This window comes from Dipteris shenzhenensis, chromosome 1 (genome assembly GCF_047967505.1).
Source record: "Dipteris shenzhenensis isolate YYH24624 ecotype China chromosome 1, Dip_SZ_1.0, whole genome shotgun sequence".
NCBI lineage: Eukaryota > Viridiplantae > Streptophyta > Polypodiopsida > Gleicheniales > Dipteridaceae > Dipteris > Dipteris shenzhenensis.
This window is the reverse complement of record NC_141596.1, coordinates 71,030,170-71,052,349: the sequence shown is the minus strand read 5'-3', so window position 1 is coordinate 71,052,349 and position 22,180 is coordinate 71,030,170. Positions and strand designations below refer to the sequence as shown.

Genomic DNA, 22,180 nt, shown 5'->3' with positions numbered 1-22,180 from the left:
TGTTGGGCTAAGCACCTACGACGACCAAGTGGCTTAACAAAAACGAGAAATACTCATAAAAGGCATCTAGAACTTTGACATGTGTTGACTTATTAAAAAATTGTGGCTTGGAAGGTTGTATGCCAAATTGGTGATGGAGAGGAAAGAGATGACAAATTCTAAAACATGAGTGTGGTATCAAATTAGGATGTTTCCAATTTGATAAGTTAATGTTGGTGGCCTCGCCCAAAGTGGCCCCTCGAGAGATCTTTGTCTCCAAAATTATTTACCCCTTGAATAATACAAGAAAACTAGTGCGTCACCCATGTGCATGGGCGACGGTGGCATGCATCATGCATCAGCATCATCATCATCATCATCAATCGACCGACAGCAGGCTTACCACCTTAAACCTGTCCTTACCGTTAATTATTTAATAATTAACAAAACATCTTCTTTCTCTTGCTCACTCTTGTGCTCGCAAGAAGAAGAAGAAGAAACGCAACACTCCTCCAATTCATCTCCATTGCTCAACTGGTTTCATGACATTTATATCCTGTTTGATTAGGGTGAGCTGTTGGATGTATCACCGTGATGCGATATATCAGGTTTTCTTGATTCGGGGAGTTTGATCGTGGAGAGCAGCATTTCAGCACGTCGACTGCCCGGTGTCGGAAAAGTGGTAATAAAGGCTGTGTATCATTCGGAGATTTCTGCAAAAGGCGATCGGAGGAGGAAAGAAATCGGACGAATCGCCGAGGTAACAGCTGAAAAGGCCTTCAAGGTGTGCAAGCGTTGTAATCTTAAGTTCCCATCACCATTACCCTGTAATCACACCCATGCCTGCAATTCGCACTTTCGGCGAGCATCATTTATACATTTCTCTGCACAGCTTGTTCCTGTGACAGATTGATGCGGAAAGTTGCTTGAATCGTGGCCACAGCTACAATCCATTGGCGCAGCTGCTGCAAAATGGAGCTTCTCCCTTTAAGTCGGCTGGGGCAAAATTTGCAGGACGGTCCAGCCTGAGAGGGCAGCTGGTTGCTACTCGTTCAATCAATCAGCACAACAGCAGGGGCGAGTTGACATGTTGTGTAGTACTCCTGCCTCCTTACATCATCGGCCTGGACCCCATCTCCGTAATCCCTTCGGTACGTTTTTCGTTCTTACCACTTCCTGCCGTCCCTTTTCTCGATTTCCCCCCGTCAGCTCCGTTCCTTTTTCCCCTCGCTCCCGTTGCCCACCAAAGCATGCTACATCCCCGTCTTTTCGGTTAACCTGTCTTGTCCTCATTCTCCGAATGATTGTGGTTTGCCTCAAGAGTAATTTCCCCATCCCTTACAGATCTCTGCGAGCTTGCTGGGCCGTTTTGCTCTTCCCCGCGTTCCTCCTGAGATAACGCGAGTCGAGCAGTTCCTCTCCCGAGAAAAATATGGGTCTCCTCTGACGGTGAATTAGCTAGAATCACGAGCAGCCAAACTAGTTTGTTAGCCCGACGAGGAAGGGCATGTAGCACATTTACAATTCCAGATCTGTTTGCTCCTGGTGCAGGCTGCAGCGAGGAAGGTTTTGCTGAATGTTAAGCAAATACAGCTCCCTTAAAATGAGGGGGCGCAACGATGGATCTCAAAAGAAACGTCTGGCGCTTTCAGTTTGTCTGATGCTGGTGGCGCTGTTACTTCTTTGCGTGTATTATGGATCTTTTTTAAAGTCTGCTCTTCGGAATAGAAGAGAGTCCTCACCCGTACAAGAAGACGAGCAAAAACCATCCAGAAGATTCGGAGTAAAGGTTGAAGATGACGAGGATACTGAAAGCAACGAGGACTCTAAGGAGAATCGAGATGTTGACTTGGAGTTGAAGGATGATCCAGTGAAAGGTGCAGACGACGAGAATGCGGATGAGAAACAAGACGGAGACGAAAGCGACATCAAGATCAGACAAACGCAACACGAGACATCCGACGACGCGGAAGACAGCGCTTTTCACATAACCATAAAGACTTTTCCTGTGTGTTTTTCTTTCCATGTAGCTCATCGTCGTCATGCTGTATGTTTTCACGATCATCGGATATTCCGTCGTCATGCAAGATTATAACACAAAAGTTTCATGTTGCAGGTGTGTGATTTCCGTCATTCAGAGCTGATTCCATGCTTAGATCGTCACTTACAAAGCCAACTAAAATTGAGGTTGAATCTATCCCTTATGGAACATTACGAGCGCCATTGTCCTCCTCCACAGCGACGTCTAAATTGTCTGATACCTCCACCTCCGAACTATAAGGTATTTTCAGTCCTCCCACATTTATTTGATCCACGGACTCGACTTTCAGTGTTCCTCGGTTCATCTGGATATTTTTTAAAGTGGTTGCTTTCAGATCGATTAGGCTAAAATTCGGGGAAGTCCATGATTCTAGAATTAGAAGCACTAGCGCAAAAAAAGAAGTTATGCATGCCTTTGTGCCTCGTAATGCCGGCACATTTGGCAGTTTTACCTGAGATTTCATTATACAGAATCATTTTCGGTGATGGGGTTGGCGGGGGTGGGGGGATTATCACAAAGATATATTTCTCTCTCCAATCCTGTAGAAGCATTTCTAATTCATTCAGTTGTGGGGAAAGGAAGATCTTCACCTTGTAAGCATGGGCTGTGCTCAGGGCTAGAACAGTAGAAACGTTATAAATGTGCTGAACGGAGGGTCCAATGTGCAGCTGTTATAAAGAATCCCTCATAACCAAAAAGGCAATCAGTAGCGCGTTGGCAGGAAGTATCAAAATGCCAATCTCTAGAGAGTATTTTCATGGGTTTGACATAGAACTCCAAAAAGCCATTTCTACCCTACTGCCTTTCATTAGTAGGGTGGACACATCACTGCAGTTTATTCATAGATGGTGTAGTAGGAACGGTATTTACAGATTCCGTGTCAGAGTTATGGAACAACATCCATACTCAGCTGATCTGACTTAAAGGTACCTTATCTTTTCTATTCAAGAGAGGATTGTCTATACTCTGGAGATGAAGTGTGGAAATCAGACATTAGTGCCACGTGGTCTGGGCTGCCAGACCCTAAAGCGAAGGTGAGCATGTACTGCAAGGCTAAGAGCTCTTAAAATTTTAAGAATTAAGAAGAATGAATTGCTTTCAAGTGAGCGAGGAATAATTCTGCGTGGCTATTACCTAGTAAAACCAGAAGGTTATATCGTATGAGAAAAGATCTGATTTTGTCCTACCGATAGCCAGAGCATCTCCTAATTGCTCATCTGCTCAATCTAAGGGTAAATAGAATGAAAAGGGACTCCCTCTATTTCATCGTAACTATCATGAGATTGAAACTGCACTATGTTGTTTTTAGAGGATGAGTTTGGGAATGTACCTGGATTCATCTAGGTATATAAATAGAATGAAAAGGGACTCCCTCTATTTCTTGCAAAAAGAAAGGTACTTCCCTCTAGAGTTCCTTTTCGGTGTTGTATTCTGTAATTTTGGTCATTCTATAGACGTTAGGGGTTTGATATTGATAGATCATTTCATTTTATTTCAACTTGGACAAAAACTGTTGGTTCTAAGAATGCAGGGCTCTTAGTTTGAGAATATGAAAGTGCATCTAGGAACGGGTCAGTGGAGTGTCCAAAGCTGAAATTAAAGTATTCTTCAAATATTGCACCTCTATCCAAGGATGGTAGAGAAGAAAATTTTAAAATAAGCGGGCCTTATTAAGTCCCTCCCTTAGTTGAGCCCATTGTTACAAAATTGAAATTCCATTCGTTGGCAGTAACAGACACTTTTAAGCCATTTACATTCAGATGGGTGAAGGGTGCTGTAAATTGACAGGAACCAGAGTATCCTTCCGTTGGTGGAGCTAGAATCAGTTAAATGTTTTAGCATATTTCTCCACAGCTCTTTCCAATAAGAACTGTGTTAACCCTTCTGTAAGTTTTTATAAAATCTAGGGGAAGATGTATGTGATAACGCATCTCCTGAAGTCTCTTGCACATCTCTTCACATCTGCTGTCATGCTTTTCTCGTGTTCATCCCTTCATAAGTCTTCACAACCCGAGTGGCCAGCCATTGTTAATAATGCATGTCCAGAAGCACTACATTAGTCAGACATCAAGGAAATCCCGTCCAGAAACGAAAGGCTGATGACATTGGTGGGGATGTCATAGTAGCTAGTCCCTGCTATGCGTGATGGATTTTATGGTTTTCAACCTTGTGACTCATGAAATATTGTCGTGTTTTCAGAGGATGAGTTTGGGCATGTACCTGGATTTATGTAAATATACATGTATATTGGGCAGCTTGTGTGTAGTCTTTTACTACGAATGCTATTGCTGCAACAACAATGCTCTAACACCCCTCGACAAGCTTCTTTCTCAATCAAAGGGTTTGATAAGTCCAATTACGAACTGCCTCCTTGAAGTCACAAAGGTTCGCTATGGCTGCTTGTGATGCAGGCAATTAGTGTTGCTGCCCATTTATGCCCTCTTTGCTAGATGTATTTGCTCTAGGGTGGGTTCATTTTAGGGCTTCGGCCAATCTTTTCCAATCGACTCGTAAGATGTTACACCATGCTTTGTCATCATCAAGAATCACAATTGTTTTGTTACATTATTCTGGCCACAGCATTTTGCTGGCCTGATAATGCTTGTGAATTCTTAAGATTAAAGAGGAATGGTACACAATTGAGAGCAGAGGCAGAAGGATCTGGTTCATTGATGATTGAAGGAGTCTAGGCATTTGTGAACCCATTCATATTAAGTCTATCATGAAGACAGTTTTGGGTTTTCCTAAGTAATCATCACAAGGCTTTAAGTGAAAGTTGGTAGCATTGGGAGTGAACCGGGGGGCGGGGGGGGGGGGGGGGGGGGGACTCTAGAGAGGGGAAGATGACGATGGTGTTGTTAGCATCTGGGTAATCATCACAAGGTTCAAGTGAAAGTTGGTAGCATTGGGAGCAACTGGGGGGCGGTGATGGAGTCTAAGGGGGCAGTGATGGAGTTAGACTCTAGAGAGGGAGAGAAGATGACGGTGGTGTTGTTAGCATCCATTTGAGGTCGAATACAACCTATGGGATCAAAGACAGCATGGAATTCTGGTTGAGCAAGAGCAAACCTTTAGCAATACAATAGAGGTTCAGTCACCTTAACTTAAGCACGCAACCTGCCCAGCTAGGCACATTTTACAAGGAAATTTTGAGGCATTATATTGAACATGATTTCCTAAAAACGGTAGCCTTTACAGAATCTTCGAACAACAGTTGGCTTCAAATATTTAGCATTTCTTGAAATTCAAAGGGCAGCCTTTGAAATGTGTATAGCAGCTTATCCTTTGAGACAAATCTTTTTATCTTCAGTGATGCACATGCCCCAGCGGCTACCTTTTCTGAGCTATCTTTCTTAGAGCTCTTTTCTGGGGCAAGACTAAAGTGAAATAAGTTCATCTTTTGATGCAATTATAGTTTAGATCCGAGAGTTTTTTGAATAATGTTGTATTAGCATTTTCAATACTTGCGGCACCAAAAATGCTAGCACCGTACACTCCGGGGCTATAATCAAGTCATTTTTTAACTTGCGGCCTGCTGGTATTGCGATAATTCTTTCTATCTTAAATGGTGCGTTGCCCTATCAGCTAGATTTAGATTTAGATGCTTGTTTGGGAGAGACTAAAATGAAATCGTTTAGACTTCACAAGCAGTTGTAGCTTGAATGAAGAGATTTGGACTACTTTTTGATTAGCCTTCTCCTTTAGTGCTAGCCTTCGTCATGGCTGAGTTTGCCCTTCACCTCCGGAGTGCCGACAGAAACTCAGTACGAAGACTTTGTATAAATGGATGCTCAAGTATGTGTGGGTGTGTCGATTTGTATGTGTGAGAGCATACTTTTATACTATGGTCTACACCCACTGTTGGGCGCTGATTACGTCAGTGGGGATGTCATAGTAGCTAGTCCCTGCTATGCGTGATGGAGTTTATGGTTTTCAATCTTATGAGTGACTCTCGTGAGATTGAAACTGCACTATGTTGTGTTTTTAGAGGATATTACCCACACTATATCGTTTCCTCTGATGGGCATTTATCTTGTGAAGGTCTTTGGTGGCTGGCACCGTACAAGTCGATTGGCAGGCATGTTTTAAGAATGAGAGTTATTGTCCAGATTCTCTCATATTAAAGTGAAATTGGCTGTAGAAACCATAGAGATTGGTTGCCCTCAGGGCCATTAGCTACAGTAGACTGATTGTAATCGCAGTACTTCATGTGAATTTAAGATCAGAAAGTTGAAAGGCCCAATGGGGCAGTGTTGGTCTTCCTTTTTTGAATATTGCTTTCTGAGGCTGTTTGGAAATGATTCTTTTATGGAATCTTTTTACTACTCTAGTATTTCACTTGATAGTTTTGATAGTTTATGGTTGTTTTTGCAACATTTAATTGCTATCGTTGCCGTGTCTGTTGGTTAGTTGGGGTACGAATGGTCGGCTATTACACATATAAGACTTTCAAGGTTTTGTTGACAGGTGTCAGTAAGATGGCCAACAAGCCGAGATGAAGTCTGGCAGGTTAATGTACCTCATACATTCCTTGCAATGGAGAAATCAGATCAGCATTGGATGGTAATCAATGGTGACAAAGTAAATTTTCCTGGAGGAGGAACTCATTTTCATGACGGTGCTGACAAATATATTGCTTCCCTTGCTAAGGTTTGTGTGGTGTTGAAAGTTCTATTTTAGAATGTTTGTCTCCTTATCTACTCCTTTTAATATTCTTCTTGCACTTGTTTGTCCATGATCATTCTTAATGGATAGAAAAGTGTCCCTCTTCAGTGGTTGCAGTTGAATCGTCATTTATTGCATTTGCATAATTATGTTTTGTAGGTGTCTTTCTTTGTGGTTGATAATTGATTGAAACTCAACACGCCAGTCTGAATAAATATATTAATAATAACTTGGACACCTCTTTGTTATCCATGTTGTCTCCTGCTACTGCTGGGAATGATTAGTTATGTAGGTAGCACATAATTGGATGTGCATGGCACGTATTTGTTTCAAAGCTGGATGACTGTTATGCATTTTGTGCATGCTTATGACGCCACGTTGTGGGAACCGACCTACGTTTTTTTTTCAGTACAGCAAGGCTTAAGTACGAAAACTGAAAGTCCAAGGTTCATACTCTTTCTTATTTGAAGCGTTTGAAGAATGAGATTGTATATTGTGCAGATGTTAAAATTTCCACATGGCGACCTGAGCAATCATGGCAAACTTAGAACTGTCTTGGACGTGGGATGCGGGGTTGCGAGTTTTGGTGCTTTTCTGCTGCCTCTGGACATCTTGGCCATGTCTGTTGCTCCTAATGATGTGCATGAAAACCAGATTCAGTTTGCCTTGGAAAGAGGGATCCCTTCTACCCTTGGTGTGCTAGGAACCAGGAGACTGCCATTTCCGAGCAAGTCATTTGATCTTGCTCATTGCTCTCGTTGTCGTATTGATTGGCTACAGCGAGATGGTATTCTTCTTCTTGAGGTTGATAGGTTATTGACGCCAGGTGGTTATTTTGCCTGGTCTTCTCCCCCTGCGTACAGAGATGATGCAGAAGATGTACAAATATGGCACGATATGAGTGACCTTGTACAGAGAATGTGCTGGTCAATAGCAGCCAAGGAGGGTCAAACTGTTATCTGGATGAAACCTTTAACGAATGAGTGCTACAGAAAGAGGGCGCAAGGAACAAATCCCCCTTTGTGCAATAAAGAGGATGATCCTGATGCTGCATGGGATGTGCCACTAACGGCCTGTATCACACCCTTATCAGAGTGTGAGGATTCTCATCTTTTGTCTGGGCTTGTTGTTGTGTTTGAATGTTGTGAGGAGGTATTCTGTTTTTAAATTTTCAGTAATCCCAGCAGTGAACAGGAAAGGTACTTTGTTACTTTTATTTTCTTGAATGCAAATGAAATGCGAAACATGCACATGCTAGTCTCAATATTTTAGTGGGTAGAGATTGTGATTTCTACCATTTAACTGCATTTGGTTGATAAACACAAATTTCAACTGTGATTTGTGTAGATAATGACCATAATCAAGGGAGTGGATTGGCGCCTTGGCCAAGGAGGCTTATTTCTGCACCTCAGCGATTGCAGGATCTTAGTGTTAGCGACAAGCATTTCCAAACAGACAAAGTACCACTCTGACAACCCTGACATACACGAAACAGTAACGGAAGGAATATCTTTGCTTAAACTATTTTGACATTGTAAAAGAAAGACCGCTGACAAACTATTTTTGGATTGTTTAACATCTAGATGGCTTGGCGTTCACGGGTGGACTTTTACTGGAAGCAACTAAGCTCAGAAGTAGACAAGTCCACTTTCAGAAATGTTATGGATATGAAGGCCCATTTTGGTGGATTTGCTGCTGCTTTAAAGGATAAACCTGTCTGGGTTATGAATGTTGTGCCGCATTCTGGTCCGAATACATTGAAGGTTGTCTATGATCGCGGTCTCATAGGTTCTTTGCACAATTGGTGAGTCCATGCATTCGTACATATGAAATTCGACAGTAACATTCAGTACTTAAGTAAAGGATTCTTTGGTCATTCAAAAACTTTAATCTAGTTCCTCTTGCAGGTGTGAAGCCTTCTCGACTTACCCACGCACTTTTGACCTTCTACATGCTTGGACTATGTTCAGTGATATTGACAACCAAGGCTGTAGCATGGAGGATTTACTACTGGAGATGGATCGCATATTAAGGCCCATGGGTTTTGTGATAATAAGGGACAAATCCTCTTTGGTGGACCACATAAGCAAACATTTGAAAGCTTTACGATGGGATGCTTGGTTCAAAGTGGTCAAAGCTGAGGTTGATGGTATATCAACTGACAATGAGAAAATATTATTTGCAAGGAAGCAGCTTTGGAAGCCTGTTGATGATATTCTGTAGTAGTGCAATTTTAAATTGCATCTTTGTGATCCCCTTTGAATCCACGTGGCTTGCCATGGATGGAGGGCTGTGTAAGCCTGAACAGAGATGATTGATTGGAGAGTCAGTTTATCCCAACCAAGTTAAAGGTTTAGCTTGCATGATTATGATATTAGCATGTCATTGGCTACATGTTATAAGTAGTACTCAACATAGTGTATCATTAGTTGAGGTTCTTTATGGGTACTATTCTACAAGCACTGAGCCTTTGTTGAGAAATCTTGCTCCCAAAGGACCCTGCTCCAATGTCCATTCTTTGATTCTAATTCACTGATGGGAAATTTTTAGCGGCAAGTTGTTGAGCATTTGCCAGACAGCCCTTTAAGTTGCGGCCTGCTGGTATTGCGATAATTATTTCTATCTTAACTGGTGTGTTGCCTTTTAGGCTATCAGCTAGATTTAGATGCTCGTTTGGGAGACTAAAATGAAATTGTTTAGACTTCACAAGCAGTTGTAGCTTGAATGAAGAGATTTGGACTACTTTTTTATTAGCCTTCTCCTTTAGTGCTAGCCTTCGTCATGGCTGGGTTTGCCCTTCACCTCCGGAGTGCTGACAGAAACTCAGTACGAAGACACTGTATAAATGGATGCTCAAGTATGTGTGGGTGTGTGGATTTGTATATGTGAGCATATTTTTATACTATGGTCTACACCCACTGTTGGACGCTGATGACGTCAGTGGGGATGACATAGTAGCTAGTCCCTGCTATGCACGATGGAGTTTATGGTTTTCAATATTATGAGTGACTATCGTGAGATTGAAACTGCACTATGTTGTGTTTTTAGAGGATGAGTTTGGGAATGTTCCTGGATTCATCTAGGTATATAGCCCTTTAAATGTGTAAGTTGAAAATAGAAAACATTGTTCTTGGAGACTGTTTATCACTGTCTTACTTTCTTGGTGGGCCGTGGCTCTATACTGTCTAAGCAGAGCTGAAATTGTCACGGGCATCTGCATCTGAATGCATAGCTTCCTAGGTGGCAGTGTTGCAGCCCACAACAGCATTAGAGCAGGTCTGCAACAGCAAAACAGGTCCTCGTGACCGGTGTAGTCAGCAGGGGCCGATGTCAGCCTGCACGGCAGCTTACATCAGTTATGCAAGCCAGCAACAGCACGAGCAGGGTCGGCCAGTCACTCCAGATGATGCCATGTGGCTGTACAGCAGGTGGCACATGTACTGCAGTGCCTGTCTGCCACAGTCAGGTTCCACAGGGATTGGGTCAGCCAGCAGAGTCCAGACTGGTCAATCCAGATCAGGGCTCCAGTCAACCCAGCAGGAGGTCCAAAACCTATATAAAGAACTCCCCCTTCCCTCATTCTTCATCAGCGCCTGCAGCCATCAGTACAGCTGCAGCAGCCTCAGCCTCAGGATCAGCTTGGCAGATGTATTCACAGCTGTTTGGGCAAACAGGTGTATCTCAGCCTATTGGCAAATCAGTAGTAAAACAGTAATTATTTTCTAGGGGGGGGGCGCAGCTGCAACCCAATTCCCCATTATGCTCAAACCCCCATAGATGAAAGCACACGTGTTTGTGTGCCTTTGAGAGAGAGGGAGCTCTATCCCTTGTCTATTACATTGGTATCAAAGCTTCGGAATTTATATTTCGAGAGTGTGAGATGCACATTAGGGAAGGTTTGTCAGTGCATGGTCATCACATGCTCCAGCAAGTCAATCTTTAGCGATGAGACACCTTTGAACATGAGCCTGTGACGGAGAGGTGACGTTACACACCAGGTGGAGCCCCGGCCAGAAGCACCTCCGCACGTATTCAATTTGCCATGATAGCAATGATGCACTGAGAAGGATCTTGTCAGGCTGCCTAGGAGGCCAAAGAAGAGTATGTCTGGACAGTAAAGAAAGAACACCACCATGAGGCTCACGAAGCAAAGGAAGCATGCGACGATTGGGGGCGAAGGAAGAATGGGATTGTACACCACTCTTCTCTTATCAAACCACGGGCAGCAAAGAATCTAGAGGGATAGTCAAAATTTGGCCGGCCAAGTCGATGTTCCTTGAGGAGTTCAATTTTCAAAGGTACAATGGGAAGACTGATTCCTTGCTTTTGATCTTGTAGCTGAATCAGTTTGAGAGGTGGTCCACATAGAGGACAATGAGAAGGGCATTTTAGCATCTAAATTGAAGTTGTCATGTAGTCTTGCAAATGGCAACCCGCTCACTAGGATGCGGTGTTGGAGGTAGCCAACTATACATGATTGGAGTTTTTGAAGGACATTAGTACACTTTCTTATGCCGCAGTACTTGGACCGGTTGGAGAGAGTTCATTGAGTTGTCCTAGGGTCCCAATGAATCTATCAAAGTTATATGTTTGCAACTTTTGTCACAAGGAGTATACCTTTGCTTACAAGCTTGCCCTATATTTCGAGCCCATGAACCCTCAAGGACCCAAGTTGGCCCTCAGTAAGAAGTACAAGGACTTGACCTTTCTGGAGACATTTAGCTCCAAAAACGAAAAGATGTGGGGAACAAATAATAAGAATTGGGTGAGAAAGGACAACAATGGCCATGGAGGTTTCTTGGATGTCGAGATTGCTAAGTACATATGCACGGCCATAAGACGTAGGATTGTCTGTGCTTGAAGAAGATGTGTGTGAGGAGATGGCCACTCTTGTCGGCCAAGTGACCTTTTTTCAAGCAAAGATGAAGTTGGTTGCTATTGAGGAGATTAAGATAGACGGGGGATTTGACACATTTCCCACCATATTCCAATTCAATGGCCAAATCGATGGGGTCAGAAGGTCCTTCATCATGGATGGGAGTTCGGAGGACATTATCTCCACCCAAGCACACTCGCCTTTTTCCATCTATACATACATTCGCCTTAAACGGAGCATTCACTAATCAATGTGTTCAAAGTAGTACGAAGGCCAAATTAACCATCCTAAAGAATTTCGAGTGGTTTGACAGCTAGGCACTCAAGGTCGCACCAACACAAGCAATGGATACCATTTCAAGAGTGAGATGGTGGCACTAGTGTGAGGTTTGACACAATTATTTGACTAAAGTTTTGGATCTTGCCATTCCAATCATTGGAAAGAAGTTAACTCCTTGACTTTGAGAAGTGTTTTTGGTCTACATCAACATCGACATGGACTAAAGTTTTGGATCTTGCCATTCCAATCATTGGAAAGAAGTTGACTCTTGGCTTTGAGAAGTGTTTTTGGTCTACATCAACATTACACCAACCCACATAAGGAAGCCTTAGTATAGGAATACTAGGGGAGAGATTTGTGTGTGGTTATATCTATGGAACCAAGACGTTCTCAATGATTGATTTGAAGAGCGGTTACCATTAGATTCAGATTCATGATAGGTCTACATGTTCATGGAAATTTGCAAGGCATATAGAAAGAACATCAAGGACCTAATCACAAATTTGTTGTAGGGAATGACACATTAGCAAAGTGGGACGAGCAGTTTAATTGAGGATCGATGTTGACAACTATTCCATTAGAACAGTCTTGGAGTAGCATAGTCACCCCATCACATTCTAAGGATGCAAGCTAACCCTAGCAGAGACTCGGTACTTGGTATACAACAAGGAGATGCTAGCAATCATACCTTAAGACATGGAAGCATTTTTTGTTTGGGTAGGAGTTTTGAGTTTAGGCATTGCAATAGCGTCAAGCAATGCTTGTTGCCCAATGGTTCCACCAACAAATCTAGTGGAGCGAGACATTTCAGGCGTAAACAAGAATGTGCCTAGATCGAAGAATGCCGTTGTTGATGCTTTTTTGTAGGAAGGGCATGGTATCCTTCATTTTCATTGTATAGGAGTCCATGTTTAGACATGAAGAACGAGTACCATGACACTCATGAGTTTCGAACTCATTCACAAGTGGTGTTGGGCAATCAACCAAACGATTACACCATACATGATGGGTGGTCTTTTCATAAAGGATGCCTGTGTGTTCTTTTAAGCTTTGCTACACATTGCCCATGATCCAAGGGTTGGTAAACACAAGGGTGTCCATGGCACCCTCTAGAAGGAAAATTTTATAGCCTCATCTTCGTAGTCATGTCTGTAACTATGTCACTCATTGTTATGTATGCCAAAAGGTCAAAGTCCCTCATGGGCAATTGCCTATCATGTAGCTCGTCCCGAACGTTCCACCCTCCATTGGTTTTATGAACACTATGTGCTTGACCATTGTGGACATGTTTAGCAAGTTTGTGATGCTAATTGCATGTAAGAGCATGATGTGATGCATAGGATATTGTTAGGTTGTTTCTCTTTGATAGTATCCTATGTGCGGCATTCCCAAGGCCATTGTGTTAGACAGACAATTTGGAGAGCTCTGATTGAGAACGTTGGTACAAAGCTAAAATTTTCCATCAGCTTTCATCCTTAGTACGATGGTTAGACCAAGATCTACAATTAGTTGCCAAGTTCAAGCATCGCAACTCCCCTGAAGCACCATGAGTCCACAAGGATGTCTTTTCAGATTGTCTTCTCCATCTCACAGCATTGCAAGGAGGATTTGCATCTTCCCCATTTCCAACTTCAGCATAAGGGGATAACATGGGCATCTACAGCCTATTGCAGCAGTACAGCAAGTCTGCAGCAGCAAAACAGGTGCACATGGCCACACATGCTACCACAAAGCCTACACATTTGGCAGCAGATACATGGCTGATGTCATCCTTTACAGTGGCTAACACCAACAATGCAGGTTGGCAACAGCCCAGATCAAAGTTCCAAGCGGCCGAGCTGGAGGATGGGTCCAAAACCTATATAAAGGACTTGTATTTTAGCCTGGCAAATCAGCAATAGAATAGTAAATACTCTTTATTTGGTTTGTTGGAGGGGGTGGAGAGGGTGCAGTTGCAACCCAATCCCGGATATATTCACACCCCCACAAATGCAAGCACAAGTGTTTGTGTGCCTTTCAAGTTCAATGTACGCTTCCATGCTTACAGTCAGATAACAGGCTAGAGAGAGGGTTGGTTAGATCCTTTGCTTGTTAAGAAACAGTGGAAGATTCTCATTAACAGGCTAGAGAGAGGGTTAGCTTGATCCCGGTGGTCACATTTGACCCCCACCATGGATGTCGCACAAGGTGAATCTTCCTAATGCAGTGACATGATTGATCATGACGTATCTCTTTGGATATTTTTGGGGCACCAGCCCAGATGATAGGCAATGGAGGCCTCCAAACACTTACCACCTAAGTTGAAACTTAGGGGCCATCAAGCCAGAGTTGTTTCTTTGAACTGTTCATTTGGGTGTATATTTTAAAAACCTTTTACGATTTGATGTTTTCACCTCTCCTTGAATGGCCTCCAGTTTTAGCTGGGTCTTAGGTTGTTTTTAGTCCATTTTGCATATTGATAAAGGAAGCACGTCTTGTTTTGCCAAGGTTGTACTTCTTGTGGGTAATGGTACATTTTTGTAGAAAGGGCCATAGCTTTAGTATTTCAACCCTTAGCAATATACGCGGCATTCTTATGGAGATAACAGATGAGTATATGAGAGATCTATGTCAAAGAAGGCTATGAGATTTGTGAATGTTTGTGCTCTTAATAAATATGTTGTTGCTTGTGGTGCATGCTCTATGCGTGAGCTTTTTCTACAATACATGATGGATTACTGCATGCTCTACTAGTACTAACTATTATCATTATTGCTTAGCTACCACTATTGCTCATAATTTGCTACTAGTATATGCCCAGCTGCTATTGCTGTAACGAGCTCACTACAAGCACTATTGCATGCATTGCTACCGGTATTGCTCAATGCAATTGCATGCTTGTTGAACCAGCACTCTTTGGTTGAGTAGCCTGAACGATTGCAAATGTTGCAAATACTTTTTCTATGACACTCATTTGTTCTAAAACACCTCGTATTCCCATTTCTTTCATAAGCTCTTTCAGCTCCTCTTTCTTAATGTTGGTGTCCTTTTTTACCACCATATTGTCATCTTCTATTTTGTTGTCTTCTTTACTTTCTTTTGGGTTTGCTGATGATCCCTTTCTCGATTGCAATTGTCTTGTGAAGCAACTTGCCATAATTCTTCATCAACGGATAAATGATTCCATCTTACATATCTCTATACCTCATTGGTATGGTCGTTGTGCAAGCATTATTTAGTTGGTATACCAGTTGTACATTGATTCACCCAGCTTTCGTTTGATTCAGTTAAGCTTCAGCATGACGTCTTCCTTGCTAAACTCGTGTTGGAACCTTTTCAAGAAGGCTTCTCATTCCATGTGGTGAAGTGATCATTTGGATGCTAATCAAATCACTCAATGGCTTTTTCTTTGAATGTGGTAGGCAAATACATTAAGTACCCTTTCTTCGTATTGACTCACAATATTGCCATTGTTTGCAAAAAGCTTTGCACATGGGATTGACAATTCCAATCCTCTCATTTGATGTGGTACAATGAAGATAGCTACTATACAAAGGATAATTCAAAAGTATAAAAGAGAACATACCCAAGGTCATATGGGAATTTGATGATATAAGGCATCACATGCACAAATCTCTTGGAAAAATGGGTAGTGCAAATAAAGATTCTAAGGAAAACTCAAATCAAAAGGCTTTCAAATTTCAATATCAGAAGAGCTCACTCCAAAAAATCAGATTAAATAAAGAGCCACGAAGCTCACCAAAGTAAAGGAAGCCAAGGAGGGAAAATGGTTTGTTTATAGAGGGAAAATGTTCATAAGAAGGAATTAAAAATCCAATTTTAAATATTCTTAGTCTTAAATTGATGTAATGAAAACCAAATTATGCTAGCATTAAATATGCTTTAGAATAATGGTGGAAATGTTTTAAGCACTCTCATCGAGATGTTTCATGCACTCCCATTTTAGCTCTAGAGCTACTTATTGGTCCCAAAGATCTTTTAGGCCTTCATGGATGTTAATAGAGCTCTCTCTCTCTCTCTCTCTCTCTCTCTCTCTCTCTCTCTCTCTCTCTCTCTCTCTCTCTCTCTCTCTCTCTCTTCTTCTCTCTCTCTCTCTCTCTCTCTCTCTCTCTCTATATATATATATATATATATATATATATATATATATATAGGTAGGTACATTTAGCTATAATCTAATTCAATCTATCACATTTGGGAGAGAGAGAGATAGATAGACGTATATATATATGTGTGTGTGGGGGGGGGGTATGTATGTATGCATGTATGTATGCATACATACATACCCCCCCCCCACACACACATATATATATACGTCTATCTATCTCTCTCTCTCCCAAATGTGATAGATTGAATTAGATTATAGCTAAATGTACCTAGCATTGTCACGCAAGAGTAGACCACCAATTAAGAGGTAGACCGTTAGAAATGTTGGAGCATCAATGGATCATAAACTGAACACTTTTTCCATGGAGAATGCCCAATATATAGGCAAGAGAGTATACATCTTTGACATCATCAATGATCTCAGGATGAAAACCTTAGATCCTATAATCACTCCCTGATTCTCTCAATCACACCCACTCTAGCACACCTACTCTCACACACTCCTAGCATAGGACTCCTAGCCCTTAGGCACACATCCATACATCAATTTGCCCAATATATAGGCAAGAGAGTATACATCTTTGACATCATCAATGATCTCAGGATGGAATCCTTAGATCCTATAATCATTCCCTGATTCTCTCAATCACACCCACTCTAGCACACCTACTCTCACACACTCCTAGCATAGGACTCCTAGCCCTTAGGCACACATCCATACATCAATTTGTCCTTCATTCCCCCCCACAAATTGATGACCTCATCCCTCAGCAGTAGTACATGGGATGCTCCATGGCTTGCTCACCATCATGTGGCAACACAATGGCCCCAACCTGTGACTCACTCCTAGGATTGGACAATGACTATGTATGGAAATACTTCTGGGTCCAACGAGGTAAAAAACTCAAACAAAGGACTGACAATTATTTAAGGATGGACTAGCCATGGTAGAGAACCATTATTGACCACACACACAAACAACTTAGAAAACATATGGGTCATCACCCTTGTTAAGCTTGACTTGGGTGGTGAAAGCAGTGAGAGCTTTAACATCCTCTGGTTCTTCTTCTTCTTCTTTCTCTACTTCTTCCACAAGGTTTGCTGAATATTTCTTATTTGCATAGCATTCTTTCTCAAAATATCCAGGTTTTTCATAAAAGTTGCACTTCATCTTGCTCTTGCTGGTGTATCCCTTGAAGTTGTTTTTGGCCAAATATGCCCCATGTTCTTTGTAGTCATTCCTCTGTTTGATTTTCCTTTCCTCTTCCAAGAGGGATGCCTCAATTTCCACCAAACTAATCTCTGGTATATTGGTGAGAGTAGTGACAATAGTGCCATATTCCTCAGTTAGGCTTTTGAGTAAGATAGCAATTACAATGTCATCATCAAGATTAAACTTGATGCCATATAACTGAGTCGGTATGCTTTTCATGGAGTTTAAATGGGAAGAGATGGATTCTTCTCTATCCAATTTCAGATCAAAGAATTTGATGAGCAAGCTAAACTTGGAACACCTCCCCTATGATCCAAAGACAAGCTCAAGATGACTCCATGCAACATGAGCAATCTCACAACCATCAATGTGGTGGATAAAAGAATCACTCAATCCAAGCGCAATTATGGCTAGTGCCTTTTCATCCTTAGGTTGCCATAAAGCTTCTCCTTCCCTAGTGGTTGGTTTCTTTTCTTTTCCATTAGCCACATTCCAGATCCCCTTTTTCATGAGAATAAAATTCAGTTTGGTCTGCCAGGTATGAAAACCCTCTCTCTCAAACTTATCTATCTTGGTTTTGGAGGTGATAGGGAAGGTCTTACCACTGATGTGGCAGTGTCTAGTCCCTTACAAAGATAGCATTCAATTCAAAATATATATCATAAATGAATCATGAGCTTTCCAAAAACTATCAAATTCAAGACAGTGCTCCAAAGGTGAAGCTAAAAAATGCTTTAGATCACTTCAAATGAGCAAGCATCCAAAAACCCAAAGATTACTGACATAATAATCAAACATTCTAGCACTTAACCATGTTCAATGGTTCACAGTAGAAGCAAAGATCACTATTACCCCCAAATTGAATAGTTTGAAGTTGGAGGCCTCAATTGAAGACTTCAAGAGTAGAAAACAAAGGGCTTTCTAGTGGAATGGAAGCCCTTATTTTCGACTAGTTTTTGTGTCTATTCTCCTCGTATACTAGAGCATTGTTGCTAAAACTTCATCAGCATGCTCCTTGTAGTGTCACCCAATAGCAACTAGAGCCATTTGATGAATGGTGGCTCCTAAGTGGAGAATTGCGCAGATCTTTGGTGACTGGAAAGCATGTTGGCACGGGAAAACGAGGCAAGAATTAGTCAATTCCTCCTAGCCAGGGATTTGTCCCAACACAAGGAAGCTTGGACTCAGAGGGCGCAGGGAATACTTTAGAGATGGAGGACAACAAGCCTAAGCAAAATCTGGAGAGAAGAGGTCAAAATGTGGAAGAAAGTGGAGAGGTTGAAGAAGATGATGAGGTGGCACTGGTGGAGGCTCAAGGAGGGTGGAATAGTTCTGATACTCTTGGAGCATCAATGGATCATAAATTGAACACTTTATTCATGGAGAATGCCCAATATATAGGCAAGAGAGTATACATCTTTGACATCATCAATGATCTTAGGATAGAATCCTTACATCCTATAATCACTCCCTGATTCTCTCAATCACACCCACTCTAGCACACCTATTCTCACACACTCCTAGCCCTTAGGCACACATCCATACATCAATTTGTCCTTCAAGAAAAGAACCAGGGGATGAAGTAAGTACGTAGCTATGAGTGCAAGTATAAAAGGAAAGACGGGCAGTACCTACAAGCTGGCGCTAATGTGATGAACAGCTCCGTTGTGGATTCCCAGGTCCCCATTGGGGCATTCTTTCTTTCATGGTTCTTCCTTTAGTACATTTTAGCAGTCGCTACGGTATACATAAAGGTGTTGATTCGACTGCTGCAGAACATGAACTGTATGGAAATGGAAGCGATCGAGAGTTTGTGAAGGTGTTCAGGGACGAGGCGTGACTTAAGAGGGTGAGGCAGTGCTCTGCAGATTTAGAATCACAATGGACCTTCGTTCAACTCGCTCCAAGTGCTTCGTTGCAGCTTCTGCTTTGTGCTTTCTATGTCCTTTACCCGGTAAAATGTTGGTTTAGGAATGAGACATTCGGAGACACCTGATCCACGAGAGGACTTCACCTGGTTACATCCTATCTAGAAGACACCTCATCAAAGGATTCAATTTGAAGCAAAACCACATATTTCTACTGATGGAAGACCTTGACTCCGTTCCATCACCAGCATTGATCCGTTTCCCAGGAAAATCACTAAATGGGAGACAAGAGCAAGACAGAGGGATTTTGTTCATCAAAAGCTTGCATTACAAGAGGTGGTCCACGAATATTGGACGAGTGCTTATGCATGGACTTCCTCTCGATCACAACGAGCTACTACTTATGTCGCTCACTTTCCTCGACAGTTTAGGCATGCGGATCTCCCTTCACACGACTGTGACTAGAAGTTGGCCACGAAGAGGATCCTTCGTGTAACTAGTTAGCAGGCTGAGGTCTCGTTCATTAACGGAATTAACCAGACAAATCACTCCACCAACTAAGAACGGCCATGCACCACCACCCATAGAATCAAGAAAGTTTGGTCTATCCCATTTTAGTCTTGACCCTTGGGCACTAGCATGAGGTCTTAGCCATAGATTTATCATTGACCACCATGAGATGGCATTTGTGACCACCATGAGATGGCATTTGTGACCACCATGAGATGGCATGAGAAACTATGTGATTAGATGAATCCTTGACATAGCAAGAGGCAAACCCTTGAGGGGGGGTATGTCGGGATAAGTGTGTGATCAAGGCCTACTCTAAGGTGCATGTGTGCATCTAGGGGAGTCACATGTGTGTGTGTGTAGTAGAAGCACACCTAGTGCTATGAGGTGTCTAGTCTATGACATTAGTGTGATGATGTAAGTACAAAGGCCCCCACATGGGAGGTTCCTTTGATTTAGCCAGTTCCTATGATGTAGGGCTGATTGCCACCACTAATATATGGGAGGTGCCTACACTTTCCTCTCACTCTATATAATGGAGGATCTTCCTTCATCTCAATACACTTTGATTTTGCCTCACTTGAGCTCTCTCTTTATGTCATCATGCATCTCTTTTATCCCACTCACTTCTTCAGCTTGGTCACCAAGCATGATTTCTTACTGACTTGATCCTATCAAATATCAAAACAATTATTTCCGCTCTCAACCCAAGAGTTCTGGAAATTGGTGATGATTTTGAAATTCTCATAAGAAACTCGACATATGAAGGTGAAACTTCAGCCATTTTCTCCTGACAAGATGGATCGATCAATAACTGAACGACTACCATATCAACTTAAGATCCCTTCCAAGTAGAGACTAGCAGAGTACTATAACTGGACGGATTTACATCATTTTGGTTCAAGAGAATAATCTATGTCAAGCCAATTTCATTGCTTAAAAAGTGGTACACATGACTTCTTTTTTACTTCCTCTAGAGGGTTGGTTTTCCACCAAGCCCTAAAGTGTCCTAAAGGCTTTCATTTGTAAAGTCTAGGACAATTTCCTAGCTCGTGCCCTCCGACGCCCCCTGCACCCACACCATCCTGGCCCCGGATGCCCCATGCACCCACCTCGTCCCCCATCACAACCCCCGATGCACCACGCACCTGCACCATCCCCCTGTGCCCCTCAATGGCCTGCGCACCCCCATCGTCCCCCCTATTGCACCCCTCGATGCCCCGCCCCTCGCACTCGCACTGTCGCACCCCTCGACACCCCGTGCACCCGCACCGTCTCGACCCCGAGCACCCCCCGTGCCTGCCAACACCCCATGCCTGACCCTGATCCCATGGAAAAAAGAGCTTCTTCAAAATCCCATCGGCTTTACTTAGGCTACCACATATGGCAGGCCAAAAAGTGAAGGAATCAAAAGGGGAGTACTGGTAGGGTTGGGGAGGGGGGACTTTTAACCTGGCTGCCAACCAAACAATGGGGCAGTTAATAAATAGGCTATAAGGTTTGTTTGTTTTTTGCGAGATTATCTCCTGATGTAATGATTGCCAACTGGTGTAATATTGAGAGACAATCTATCAATTTGAACACTGCATGGGAGATTAGTTGTAATTGAATTTTATAATAATAATTATGCAAGTGCGTCCCACTAATAAACAGGGGCATCCCACTAATAAACAAAAGCAGCTACTGAAGCTTTTCTCTTCTTCTTCTTCTTTTATGTACTCTAGTTAGTGGCTCATTTAGTATGCCACCTTAGTTAGCTGAGTTTGGTTTGAGACCCACATATAGGGTTCACCTATTCTTTTGTACTTAGAGTTCTTTTGGCTTTCACAACTAAGAAGAGGAAAACTATTTTCAGCCTCCACCTTTGTGTATATTCCCCCATTGTGTATGTGAGAAAGTTGCAAGTGAGACTCCTTCCTTCTCTCCCACTCTCTTCACATGGTATTAAAGCTTGGTTCGTGGTAAGGAGCTCAAGATAGCAAACCAAGTTCGCGGTGTCCTAGTAAGAGGATCAGTGTTGCTTTCCTTTTTTTTCGAGTTTGGGAGCAATTCTCTATAGGTAGCACATTTGGAAAGTGCAAGAGTGCACTGTCTCATATTGGGACGCCCTTCGCGGTGTGGCGAAAGGGTAGTATATGCTACGGGAAAGGGCAAAGCCCTAGGTGAAATTATTTTATTGATTCAAGGCCATTTCGAGGCCCGTTTTGGTGGCGGAAGTTTTCCGCAAGCACTCAAGAAAGTGCCCTATTTTTGCTATGCGACCATTGTTTTGCAGGTCGGTGAAAAGTTATCATAAAAATTACATCGTATGCTTGTGCGCAGAGATATTGGGAGTGACAGAATCATTCTTATTGCCTATTGATGCATAATCATCACTAGGAAGTGACTGTGTGGTCAAATACCACTTTTGTCAGTTTTGTAGATTTGCCCTTGTGAGGCAGAAGTTGTGTTTTTTTACAGTGACATAATATTTTGCAGTGTTTTGTAATGGCGTCTGATGCTCTTTCACAGATTCTCACTAAAAAGCTTAACAAGAACAACTTCCAAGCATGGAAGTTTAGAATGACGAATTTCCTTAAGGGAAAAGGCCATTGGGAGTTCATTACTAGAGCTGAACAAGAACCAGTTATTCCTAATGTTCC

At 42.4% G+C, this 22,180-nt stretch overlaps 1 protein-coding gene across 5 annotated transcripts; it reads left to right on the top strand.

Moving 5' to 3' along the window:
- Positions 1–495: 495 nt before the first annotated feature.
- LOC147906319 (putative methyltransferase PMT3) lies at positions 496–9,234 on the top strand. Of its 5 annotated transcripts, none has more exons than XM_087378017.1 (9): positions 496–739; positions 923–1,130; positions 1,531–1,987; positions 2,096–2,260; positions 6,488–6,670; positions 7,187–7,781; positions 8,033–8,145; positions 8,269–8,489; positions 8,593–9,234. In XM_087378017.1, exons 3-9 carry the CDS (start codon positions 1,556–1,558, stop codon positions 8,906–8,908), a joined length of 2,025 nt encoding a protein of 674 aa, XP_087234143.1. In that variant the 5' UTR covers positions 496–739; positions 923–1,130; positions 1,531–1,555; the 3' UTR covers positions 8,909–9,234. The 5 variants fall into 5 exon arrangements, with proteins under 5 accessions (XP_087234143.1, XP_087234119.1, XP_087234128.1 ...); XM_087377993.1 differs by having other exon boundaries at positions 1,324–1,987; XM_087378002.1 differs by lacking the exon at positions 496–739 and having other exon boundaries at positions 920–1,130; positions 1,324–1,987.
- Positions 9,235–22,180: the final 12,946 nt, after the last annotated feature.